At 38.4% G+C, this 12,259-nt stretch overlaps 2 protein-coding genes across 2 annotated transcripts; both read left to right on the forward strand.

Annotated features, from left to right (window-relative positions):
* Positions 1 to 3,528: 3,528 nt before the first annotated feature.
* Positions 3,529 to 6,134, forward strand: ATC70_013323 (uncharacterized protein; the record flags this gene model as incomplete). The annotated part of the gene is made up of 12 exons (XM_064832487.1): positions 3,529 to 3,975; positions 4,040 to 4,426; positions 4,485 to 4,601; positions 4,683 to 4,715; positions 4,784 to 4,825; positions 4,882 to 4,929; positions 4,989 to 5,030; positions 5,094 to 5,219; positions 5,293 to 5,334; positions 5,400 to 5,669; positions 5,749 to 5,802; positions 5,913 to 6,134. The coding sequence occupies 12 exons, from the start codon at positions 3,529 to 3,531 to the stop codon at positions 6,132 to 6,134; spliced, it is 1,830 nt and encodes a 609-aa protein (XP_064678746.1).
* A 347-nt stretch (positions 6,135 to 6,481) lies between these two features.
* On the forward strand, positions 6,482 to 9,556 carry ATC70_013324 (uncharacterized protein; the record flags this gene model as incomplete). The annotated part of the gene is made up of 5 exons (XM_064832488.1): positions 6,482 to 6,658; positions 6,714 to 6,769; positions 6,827 to 7,345; positions 7,410 to 8,182; positions 8,238 to 9,556. The coding sequence occupies 5 exons, from the start codon at positions 6,482 to 6,484 to the stop codon at positions 9,554 to 9,556; spliced, it is 2,844 nt and encodes a 947-aa protein (XP_064678747.1).
* Positions 9,557 to 12,259: the final 2,703 nt, after the last annotated feature.

Consider the following 12,259-nt stretch of genomic DNA (forward strand, 5'->3'; position numbering starts at 1 on the left):
CTATCCCTGAAGCTCAACAAGACTTTATCCGAGGCTAGGAGGTAGATAGGCCGCCTCCACTTGGTTATCACTACTTACTTTAGTGATGATTGAGAGTCTCAATGCCAGAATCTAAAGCTAGGTGGTGTAAGTAAGGCATGCTCTAGCACCTGAGGGAAATTTGATGATAGCATCTGCTATATTGCTATGTATATCGGAGCTTAAAATTTTGCCTCACATCAAAACAGGGGGAAACCCTCGCAAATTTTTTTTAGGTCAGCGGAGTTTTCAAGCAATTTGATTGGCTCAGAGGTTGAAGCAACGAAGGGTTAAAGCTACTTGATTTCCTATTGATCTGTCATTTATTATCGTTTTGTGTTTGTAGTAATAAAAACGTATTAGATACAATTTAAGCTTCTCTTTATTATTCAAAAGTACGATAAGATGCAATTATTCATCACACGGTTTTATGCAAGTGATATTCTTCAATAAATACACTATGTTGTAATGTGAGATACAATGGTCTTGTTGTAGTGTGGAAGACAGATGTATTATTAATGGGCAAGTTGGTGTTACTATTTATAGGTCTTTAACCTTGAGCTATATGTACTATAAAATATATGTAAATATTACTGGATAAGTAGTATTAAGATTAAATGTGGATTTATTGTAATAAAAGTATAGTAAGGAGTAATGACAGATATTTTCACTAATATTCAATACATGTCCAAAGGAAGGCTATTTATATACTGTGTTAATATTTCAATCATGCAGATTGAAACATATGTAATGTGGATCATTATATATGCAAGGAAAGTCGTATTCGTAAAGCAGTATAATATTAGGTGCAGCAGTGAAATCAGGATTAATGGACTTCTTGACAAATAAGCAACAGTAAAATACAATAATAGAAATAATCAACTGTATTATATTATTTGTGTGTAAAATGAACTGAAGATTCTGGAATTGAGTAAAAAAAGAGGAGTATTTATATATTTGTAACTAGCTTGTAGTATTATTGATGATAGTGAGCAACAGGTGCTGCTATTGCGATATCTAGCAAATGTTTTTAATGTTTGATTTAAAGTAGCAATCCATGAAAACGCATTGGCCATAAGAGTCGATTTGAGTAATCTTGGTTGGTAGTCTGGATAATCTGTCGTCATTGCATGTTTTAATGTAACTTCGACAGCTTCATGTGTGATCTCTATTATTGAAGTGTGAACCCCTTTATCTGGAGTATTGTGCCATTATGGCATCAAGGCAAACTTGCCATATTTGAATATGCTCGCTATTGATTCTATTTGGATAAAGATAACATCACTTATTACGACCATCACGGGTGCTGTGATTGAATACATTATGATCAGGAATGGTTCATTTACACGATGTGCGAGGTAATAGTGCATCTTTACTTTAGTATGTTCAAGTAGCTTAGCTATGAGGAGCTTACCGTAGCGAAGCAAACGTGTAAAATCATAGTATTCAAGCAGCAAATTCGGTTTCTCATATATATATCCATCATTGGTAAGCATACCAGCAACATAACGCAACAAGATTTGCATGAATTAGCTCTAACAAAATCAATATGCCTTCTATTCAAATTAGAAATTGCACAGGCTGTAGAATTACTCTTCCAGAAGATTTCAGCTACCAAAGATGTGATTCATGCTGTGTAAATAAAAGCTATGATAAAGCAAAACAAAACCAAATTTGACAACTTTCAAGCCTTCATATCTTGATATGTTGACCTTTCTGAGCCACCGGAATAACGCCAAGCTGATTTATCAGAAATAAATTATTTATAAAAAAGGGTATAAAATTAATCAAGTAAAGAATATCGTTTATTACATTGGAAATGAGAGGGTTTATATACTATTCGAATTGAGGGATTTGATGTGAGGATAAAGTATTAGATGGGTTGATTTGGGTGATAGAATAATAGATTGGATCTATTATCCTAAACAGGCCATGATACGGATCGTAACTGAATCCTATTTCATGTCAAAGCTTATGATCTGATGTGATCGGTGCTTGAACTGATTGTTTCTACGCATTTGGAGATCCGGTTTAGTAATGATACATCACAAACAATTATAATTCAATAGTAGCAACTTCCTGACACCTTTGCTCAACTTTTTGGGCCAAAAAAACATGGCCAAAAATCGGCCAAAAAGCATGAGGTACCCCTCATGGTTTTCATCGAAAATCAAACGATCGCATTTTTGCCCTTGAAAATGAAGGCTTTTACTATGGTATATCTTGAATCAAAACGTTTCTATTGATCCAAAGCAACCTCTGAAATCATCTTTGTGGGATTTTGATATGTAAAATTTCGATATTTTTGCCAGAAACCTCTTTTCATATTTTTATAAATCATTTGGTAGGTTTATTCAAAACGTCTGTATTACTTAGTACCATTGGAAGCGCCTTGAAAAGTTCTCCAAGGATGTATTAGGAAGCATAGGGGGATCATCACAATTTATATAGTCGAATATCATAAAACAGATTAAAGAAGTCGACAAAAGACGAAATTTGGCCAATCTTGAACAGAAAAAAATGAATCAATTTTGGCAGCAGCGTTGCTGCTGGCTGACCTAAATGCCTTTCTGGTGATGGCAATGATAATTGCGATGATGGTTGCGATGCTGATCAAATGGGATTATGGAACTGAAATGACAACTGCTTAGCCCAAATACTTTTTTTTGGGGAGCTTTGCCTCATGAAGGTATCTTTTTCATTGACAATACCTCAAAAAAGTCGCTATAGATCTTACACAAGTCCTGTATTTATACATGACCAGCTTTATGCCTCCATCGCAAGAGCAACATCTTAATTAAATAATTGTTCAAATCTACTTGATATGCCAGATTTTTATTATCTCTGATTTGAAATGTCTTCAGCGAAGGCCCGCAGGACGACGCCGTCATCAAGCGTAGCGAGATTGACCGGCTAGTTTGTAATATATTAAAGATCGTATTTCATGCCATTTTCAAGACCGCTGTAGTAATACTATATTACTATTTACAAGGACAAGTCTTGTGTGTCTGACATGTGCAACTCTCAGACATCCATTGTCTCTGTATGTGACATTTTGATTATTGTGAATTTTTGATTAATTTGAAAAAAATAGTAAAGATTATTTATCGCACACTGGAGGGAAAAATTGTAATTCAGCATTAATCTGTGATGGTAATGTTGAAACAGACTTGTTGAAAGTCAACTGGCTGTAGGGCAATTGAAAGTAATATCGTTTTATGCAGATACTTATTCTGTACAGGCTTACTGAAGGCTAAAAACGATGATTAAATTAAAGAATGGTACAATAATTTACTTTGAAAGCAAAATTATCCATGACATGAACTAAATTACGCCGACAAACAAACATTAGGAACCGAAAAGTCACCAAGGATCGTGCTAAAGGGACAAATATGCCGTTTTTCAATGTGCGCAGGTTACAAAGGCTAATTGCAATTCATGTTCTTTTATTGCCCTGAATTGTCTGTTTTTCAACAGTTTATTTATCTTCTTTTCGAACGGTGGAACCAAATGCTGGACGACTATAGTAAAGAAAGGTCTACAAATCGAAGAGTGTCATCATTGGAGGCTGCGGGTGTTAAAGCCACCCCATCACCGACTGTACGAAAGAAGGCACCTGTGCTCCCATCACCGATTTCAACTGCACGCACTGGTCGATCTCAAACCAGCAGTGTCAAAACACCCAACTCAGCAACATCGCCTGCCATCACATCTCGACTTGCAAAAACGCCTCCTTTGAAAAGCAGATTAACTCCTAGTAATAGCAAGGATACAAAAGCATCAAGAAAGGTTTATAATAGTACAGTAACGGGACGAAGTAATAGTAGGTTATCAAACTATTCCTCAACCTCGTCCATCAGATTAACACCCACAACGAGTAAATCAAGTCATCAAAGCGGCACAACAGGCACAGCGTCAACGAAGCAATCTTTGATTGTAGATGAATTGAAAGTCAAGGTGAGTCAGTCATTTCAGCATTATTATTTCGAGGGCTAAATCTTGTAAACTCGATGATGCGTAGTACCAGGAAGCCCAAGCAACCATACTAACCAAAGACGACTTACTTAAGCAGCGCGAGACTGATTTAAAAGATCTAAGAACGAAATTAGAACATGTACAGTGTCAATTAGAGCGACAAATCTTGGCAAACCAAAGCCGTGCCGAAGAACAGGTACTCGTGGAACAATTAAAAGAGCAACTCTTCAACCTGAAACAATCACATGAAAATGAGAAATCTGACATTCTACTCCACCACGAAGAGGCCGAAAGGAAAAATCGCCAAAACTTTGAGAGTCTACGACAAAAACTGGAAATCGAAAAAAAGGCATTATGCGATACGATGGCAGAAAAGAATAGAATGATTGACAAGCTGAATCATGAATTGGATGAGATGCGCGATAACATACAAGTATGAAAGCATGAGCTGCTTGGTTGGAGGAGCATTTATTCAATTGCATTTATTCAAGGAAATGCATCAAGCGCATCAATCAAGGCTGACTGTCATGTCAAATCAACTCGAAGCGAGGTATGAACAACGCATTCATTCTCTTTTGGAACAAATCAAAGCAACTGAGCCTCAAAAGGTAAAGTTGGGTTTCTTTTCAGTGGTACGATGTTTATCTCATTCACTATTATCCGCGTGATTTCGTTCTACTGCCATTTAGCAGAAGCTGACTGAGGATGCCAAAGAATCCCAAGTAAGACAAGTTTGTAATGCAATAGAATTTGAATAATTTAACTAATTCTGTACATTTTATTCGAGCAGAGAGCATGGGAGTTTGAGTCAGAAAAGCAAATAAAGCAATTGGTATTAAAATGACATTTAGGATCGAGAAATATGCAAGCTAATGCTGACATTGATAGACTGAAATGCATAAAGCTGAAATTCGAGATATCAAATCAGAGCTTCATGTACATTAGATGGCAGACGAACCCATTCTTGTAAGCATTAGTAATACGTTTTAATTTAGGCAAAGGATCAGGCTTTATTGCAACGGAACATTGACATAAAAGTAAGCTGCCGTAGAAATGAAAGCATTTACTTGTTTCAGCACAATAACACAGCCAATGGAAAGGTCCTGCAGGATCATCAGATAACGGTCGAAACAGCATTAGAAACTGAAAAACTGGAGTATAGAAATCTAGCTACAAGCTATGATGAATTAGCCAAGAAAAAGGAACACGAATACTCGGACTTGCAGGTAAGATAGATACAAGTTCACATCTTCAGTCCCATGCCGCAATGTGTTAATCCTTTACTGTTCCTCTCGCCAGCATGAAATGAGCGAGCTACTGCTAAAGAATAGCGAATTGCGAGTAAGATAGGGTTGAACAGTAGATTCAGATGCCATGCAAAACTAATAATTTGTATGCAAAAAAAGAAAAAAGTTCTGGAATATGAATCCACAGAAGAATCTTATCTGAGGGAGATAAAAAGACTTGGAGTCATCAATAGCACGAATACTTCCGAGCTGCGATCCATCATGAAATATCAGCAATTGCAAGAGGAACAGATACAAAAAGAGATTGATATCGCCAAGCATGATTTAGATGAAGAATTCAAGCAGCAATTATCACTACAGAAAGCAACCTACATCAAGGAAACAAGCCAATTTCAACACAGAATCGATAAATTACAGTTTGAGTTGAACGTAAGACATTTTTTTTTCTAATTTCTGACTCGGGTGAGGAATATTGACCTGATATTTAATAATATCATGCTTCTTTTAGGTCTGTAACGACAAGTTAAACCAATCAAAGGAGAACCAAAACAAGAAATCGATAGTAAATGAAACTTTTGCCTATAAGAGGGATTGTGATTTACACGTTGTAAATGATTCAGAATTCAAGGTAGCAAGTTATTGAGAATGTATTGATACAGATCACTAAATTAGATATGTAAGCGTTTGGTGCACCAGCATCAGAAGGAGCTGAATGTGTTACAGGAGCAATTCCAGAGTATACTGCAAGCCAAGGATGATCAAATCAACGATCTAGTGTATAGAGTTAAAAAAGGCAGCCAGCATCACAGCGAACAACAAGAGACATCAAATGCAGGTGCCGATGACATGAATAATGAGGTTCAATCATTCATCTACCTAAACTATACTATGTAATAATAATCAAAAATAGATGTACATGCAACAATTATTATAGCGCGTTACGGTTCTGGTTACTCAATGGTAGCACTGCTCAATGAGGGTTGGAATTCAACATTTGCAGCTATTAAAAGCTTTTTTTTTTTTTTTTTTTTTCATAAATTTTTTGGTTTGAAACGGAGCCTTTCATATCGCACTCATGGCCAGGAATCATAATGAGGAGAGTGGCGAGAGACATTCAGGTAAAAAAAAACCCCTTCTCTTTTTCTTCTGCAATTGCTGTGTGTTACCAATTTATACAAAATTCTATATAATTCCCCCCCTTTACCCTCTTTTTTCTTCTTTCTCATTGCACACATCAACAGATGAACGCATTTCAGCAACATTTTACGTCTTCTCCTTCAGATACTTTAAATACCAACTTGAATGCACCTCCAACTCCACTCAAGAGAACTCGTGCAAAGAGAAGCTGTGATTTCTGTCGCAAAAGAAAGTCTCGATGCGATGCTGATGCTTCTACGCCTTGTTCTAATTGTAAAGCTGTAAGATGTTTGGAAATTATGAAGTCGAATGTCAAATTAAAATAGGCTTTTCTAGTGGGGATACTCATGCGAATTCCAGACCGTACGAAAGAAGAGAGGGCCTCCTAGTGTGTAAGTGTGCACATGCATTTCTTGATTTGATCATGATACTGACATGGATTAATATAGCTATGTAGATAATCTCGAAAAGAAATGCAAAAAGATGGAATCACTTTTATCAGCCCTCACAAATTGCTCCATCAAAGATCTCGAGCGAAACGATTTTCAATATGCTGGACATGTACAACCGTCATCACCGCCCAACGCAAGCGACAGTTCCTCAGACGAAGAAGAAGAAGACTTTGAGCAGGGTTTTGATCCACTCCACGAAACAACCAAGGACTATGATTCCCTCAAATACACTGGTCAATCCTCTGCAGGTATCAAATTATTCAACAACGATGTCTTCAAATTTCAATCCTCCGTTCCTTGGCCTGGCAGAGAAAACATTGTACTGAAATTAATGGCTCATGATGAGCTTATGATTGTGCGCACCGAGAAATCCTCCACCACAGGGAAATCTGACATGCTGTTTGATGTTGGACTATCCATGTGGGCCCCTCTTTCTGACAAACAAAAAAGCATCAATATATTACAAAGAAACACAAAGAAACCTGCAAGACATCAGCTCGACAAGATGATTGGCATGTATGTAGCATGAGCTACTTTTGCTGTTGAAGTCACTTGAACTGACGTTTGCATGTGTTGTTAGGTATTTCAGTCACATTCATTTGATCCTGCCCATCGTCAACAAGACCAAGTTTCTCGAGCAGTATCACAATTCACCCTCTGTTGGCCCTCCTTCCATTTTGATGCAGGCTGTACTGGCTTTGACGTTCAGATTTGCTGGTCAAAGATTACCTGATCTAGTTAAAGATGCCAACGAGTTTGCCGATATCTATTTCCGCAAAGTCATGAAACGACTTAGGGATTCAGTCAAATCGAGGCTCTGCCATGTTCAAGCGGCTCTTTTAATGGCTCTTTATTTGGATATGGATGATGGCGATGTTGAGTCTGCTCAATGGTGCACTGTTGGCTCTGCTATTCGCATGGCTCAAGATTTGGGCTTGCATCGTTCCTGTGCTAAATGGAATCTGCCTCGCTCCGAGATCGAGACCCGCCATCGCGTATTTTACGCCTGTTATGTCATGGATCGTTGGCTTGGTGCTCGTGCTGGAAAGCCTCTCACCATACTCGATAGAGATTTTGATACTGACATGCCCTCTCCTTACGAGATTACAGACGACAGCGCAGATACCAACCTCGGTGCACCTATCTATCGTAGTTTCATCGCCTTGATCAAGCTATCAGAAATATTAGGCAGAGTGCTGAAAGCCCTTTATGCGCCTAATGCAAAGATTGCCAATACAAATGCTGGCCTTGATGATCCAACAATACTCGCTGTATTTGAGAGACGACTGCTCAACTGGAAGAACTCGCTGGAAGAACCTTTGGATGGCACCTACTTTTCAAAGCTTGATAAACGTATGTGTATGCAGCATATCCAAATTGTTCACTGTATTTAGGCCTTTTTGTTTAGAAAACTTGCAAATATTCTACTACGTCGTAGTGTTGCTCTTACATAGACCCTTCAATCAGCTATCCATCGAAAAGTATCCCAGCTTAAAGCCAATTGTCGCTGCTTCCGAGAAGGCGTGCACTGATGCCGCCAACGCCATCTCTAACATAGTGAATCAACGACAATACCAAACATCTGATCCAGCTTATTACTATGTTTTGTGCGCTCCATCATGCTATGTGTACGCATTGTTCCAGTCTTCGCTGGTCTATCTATCCAATTCTCTACGTACAAGAAGCCCGCAAGACATCCAAGGCTTTCACCAATCGATTAGTTTGCTAAAAACGACAGAGAATTCAGGCCCTGTTCCTCGTGCTGTCGAAATACTCAACATGCTGGCTTCCATCAATGGATTATATGTAGGACATGACACCATTTCTACTGTCAGTAGCAAATCAAACTCAATGAGCGAGGAGTCGTCCAACTTCACCGCTACCGCAATGACTTCAGCCTCAAGCAACACCATTTCACCCATCGTAACACCACCCATCTACGCCAACAATGCCTACATGGAACATCCCGCTCGTGAACCAGCTCGGTCCAACTATATGCAACACAAATTGATGAATACTAGCATCATTGGAGGTATCACACCTGATATTCAACAAGATTTAGACATTGTAATGTCACCTTCCTGTGGACATGAACACCTACAATACAAGCTAAATAGAGAGCCAAAGACATTAGATCATCGCCATCACCTTCCAATACCACCACCAGAGCATCCTCATCAACAGCAACACCAGGCCAATTGCTATGTGCCTCAGCCTTATCCTGTCTATAATCATCAGCATACAGCTTCCACCCTCTCTCATCAACGCTCCTTCTCGCTGGATCAGCTCCAGTCTTCTACACACTACTCTCATACAAGATCCATCTCGCACGATTTTCATACCACTCATTCAATGCACTCCTCTGTGAGTAACACACCAGCATCTTCAGAACCACCTTCCGTCCCAACACCGCTTGCCATGAATGTGAATAGCATGCTCTCTGATTGTTATACTCCCCAAAGCAACCACAGCAACAGCAATACAAGCATGAACCCCATGATAAACACATACCGCTCTTTACCTCAGGCACCACAGGCTTACACTGCTGCTTACGACCCTAATATGAATGTATCCAACTCGACATTACCTCCGGCCAGCCTCAATTGGTCAGACTGGGATGTGTACCTTGGTCATCAGAATCAACATTCGTCGGGGCAGCAGCAATCGCACCAACAACAATCACATCAGTTAACTTCATCCCCTTCTCAGCATATACATTATTCTTGATTTTTTGATAAATGCTTACATTTTCACATCAAAATATCAATCACCCTTTGTTTTTTGTGTGTCCAAATAAAGAAAGAGCAACCTCCCATCTATCACGCATCTGCTCAAAGATATAACTTCAAAGTTGCGCACAGATATGTAGTTCATTTAAGCTGTCTGAATAACACTTCATCACGTTGCGTGCCTGAACGAGAACCTGTCGGACTAGACAAGTTCTATACAGCTCAGCCATGTTCGGGTAAAGACATGCATTGTTACTCATTCTTACTGATGGAAGGAACTATAAAGGTTGAGCTGTAAATGTTTGAGAATATCCATACGATTCGAATTTGTTTTGGTCAATTGAGTTGTGATGGTCTGATTATTAAAACACCATTCTCAATTGACCAGTTAACCGGATACTTCCTGAACAGTACTATATTATACAAATGTTGTAGGAACTCTATTCTACTTGTTCCTGATCGCTAAAGAAAGGCTGACTTCCTGAGTGCTGTTATTTCGTATATAAAGTTTCTCGTAATGTCTTTCAATAATAAAGGTTCTTCAATTTTAGTGTCTAGCCATTTCTATGAGTCCCTTAAGTGTCTGTAGAAATCTTCTTTATTACTACGAGTGTTTATGCTTCGAATGGCTGTCTATCTTTGCTTCGCTTCGGTGACAACCAATCTGCGCAGCCGCAGCTCGCACTAACAATTGCCCTTGCGTATCTAATCAGAATTTGTTACCTTGATTTTGACCCCTCCCCCACTTATACATGGGAACTCTTCATATTATCTGTGGATTTGATTGTTACGTGATGCTCTACATCCATATATACATAGCTACTTCATATACGGGCTAGTAGCATATAAATATTATCCCTTTTTAGTCAAGAGTGTCCATGCTACAGCAAAATCTGAATGCATTTGAGCTTCATTTCTTGCGTTCAAGGCCGTTTTAGATTGTCAGAATAGCACCAAACAATTTCTCTCATCTGGCAGTTACTTTCTGACACCGTTGCTCAATTTTTTGAGGACCAAAAAAAAAAATGGATGAAATTCGACCAAAAAGTATGAGGTACCCCTCATGGTTTTCATTGAAAATCAAACGTTCGCGTTTTTGACCTTGAAAATGAAGGCTTTTACTATGGTGTATATTAAGTCAAAATGTTTCTCTTGGTCCAAAGCAAACCCTGAAGCCACTTTTGGGCAGCCTTCATATGCAAAATCTGGATATTTTTGCTAAAAACCTCATTTCATACTTTATCAAATTGCTCAAAAGTTTCATTCAAAACATCTATTACAATTAGCACCACTGGAAGCACCTTGAAAAGTTTTCCAAGAATGTATTAGGAAACATCAGATGAGCATTACAGTTTATATAGTCGAATATCGCAAAATAGTTCAATCAAGTCGAAGATTGCTAGATTCTGGCCAATCTTTGAAAAATAATCTGAGCTTGAATCAATTTTGGCTGCGGCTGGCTTACCCAAATGCCTTTCTGATGATGACAATAATGATGACAATGAATATTACGATGCTGACCAAATGGAGACCATGGATTTGAAAGGATAACTACTTTTCTTGAATACCCTTTTTTTTTTGCTTTTATTGGGAGTTATTCCCTATAAAGGTGCCTTTTGCAATGACAATCCCTCAAAAAAGCCGCTGTAAAATTTACACAAGCGCTGTATTTACGCATGACCAGTTCTATATCACTACCCCAAGAGCATTATCAGCGAATGTATATCTCCCCCTCTGATTCTGATCTTATAGCCTTTCTTTCACTATCAATTGATTGTTTAAAATCTACTTAATATTTCTGATTTGAAATGTCTTCAGCGAGAGCCCGCAGGGCGACACCGTCATCGAATGTAGCGAGATCGACCGGCTAGTTGCCTCATACAATAGATCAAATATATTGTTAGATTTATTTGACATGTCAGGACCGAAAAAGGAAAAACGTGTGGCGAGTAAAGAGAATATTTTGTTGGTACGTTAGCAGCCCCTTTCAAAGCCCTCAAAAAGGAAAGAAGATTGATCTTCCAAGTACATTTCGGTGGACTGATATTATTAAATACAAGACTTTAAACGAATATAGCATGAATAACAATAGTATTATGCGATTCGCCACCCACTTTCTATTGGCTTCAAAGCACCTATTATTACCTTCGTGTTTAGAAGCACGTTGAATTTGCCAACCGGCCACACCAGCTAGCCGCCAAAAATTGATTCAAATCCAGCTTATTTTTCAAAGATTGGCCAGAATCTAGCAATCTTCGACTTGATTGAACTATTTTGCGATATTCGACTATATAAACTGTAATGCTCATCTGATGCTTCCTAATACATTCTTGGAAAACTTTTCAAGGCGCTTCCAGTGGTGCTGATTGTAATAGGTGTTTTGAATGAAACTGTTGAGCAATTTGATAAAGTATGAAATGAGGTTTTTAGCAAAAATATCCAGATTTTGCATATGAAGGCTGCCCAAAAATGGCTTCAGGGTTTGCTTTGGACCAAGAGAAACATTTTGATTTTATATACACCATAGTAAAAGTCTTCATTTTCAAGGTCAAAAACGCGAACGTTTGATTTTCAATGAAAACCATGAGGGGTACCTCATACTTTTTGGTCGAATTTCATCCATTTTTTTTTGGTCCTCAAAAAGTTGAGCAACGGTGTCAGAAAGTAACTGCCAGATGAGAGAAATTGTTTGGTGCTATTC

This window comes from Mucor velutinosus, assembly GCF_035048745.1.
Source record: "Mucor velutinosus strain NIH1002 chromosome Unknown tig00001575, whole genome shotgun sequence".
NCBI lineage: Eukaryota > Fungi > Mucoromycota > Mucoromycetes > Mucorales > Mucoraceae > Mucor > Mucor velutinosus.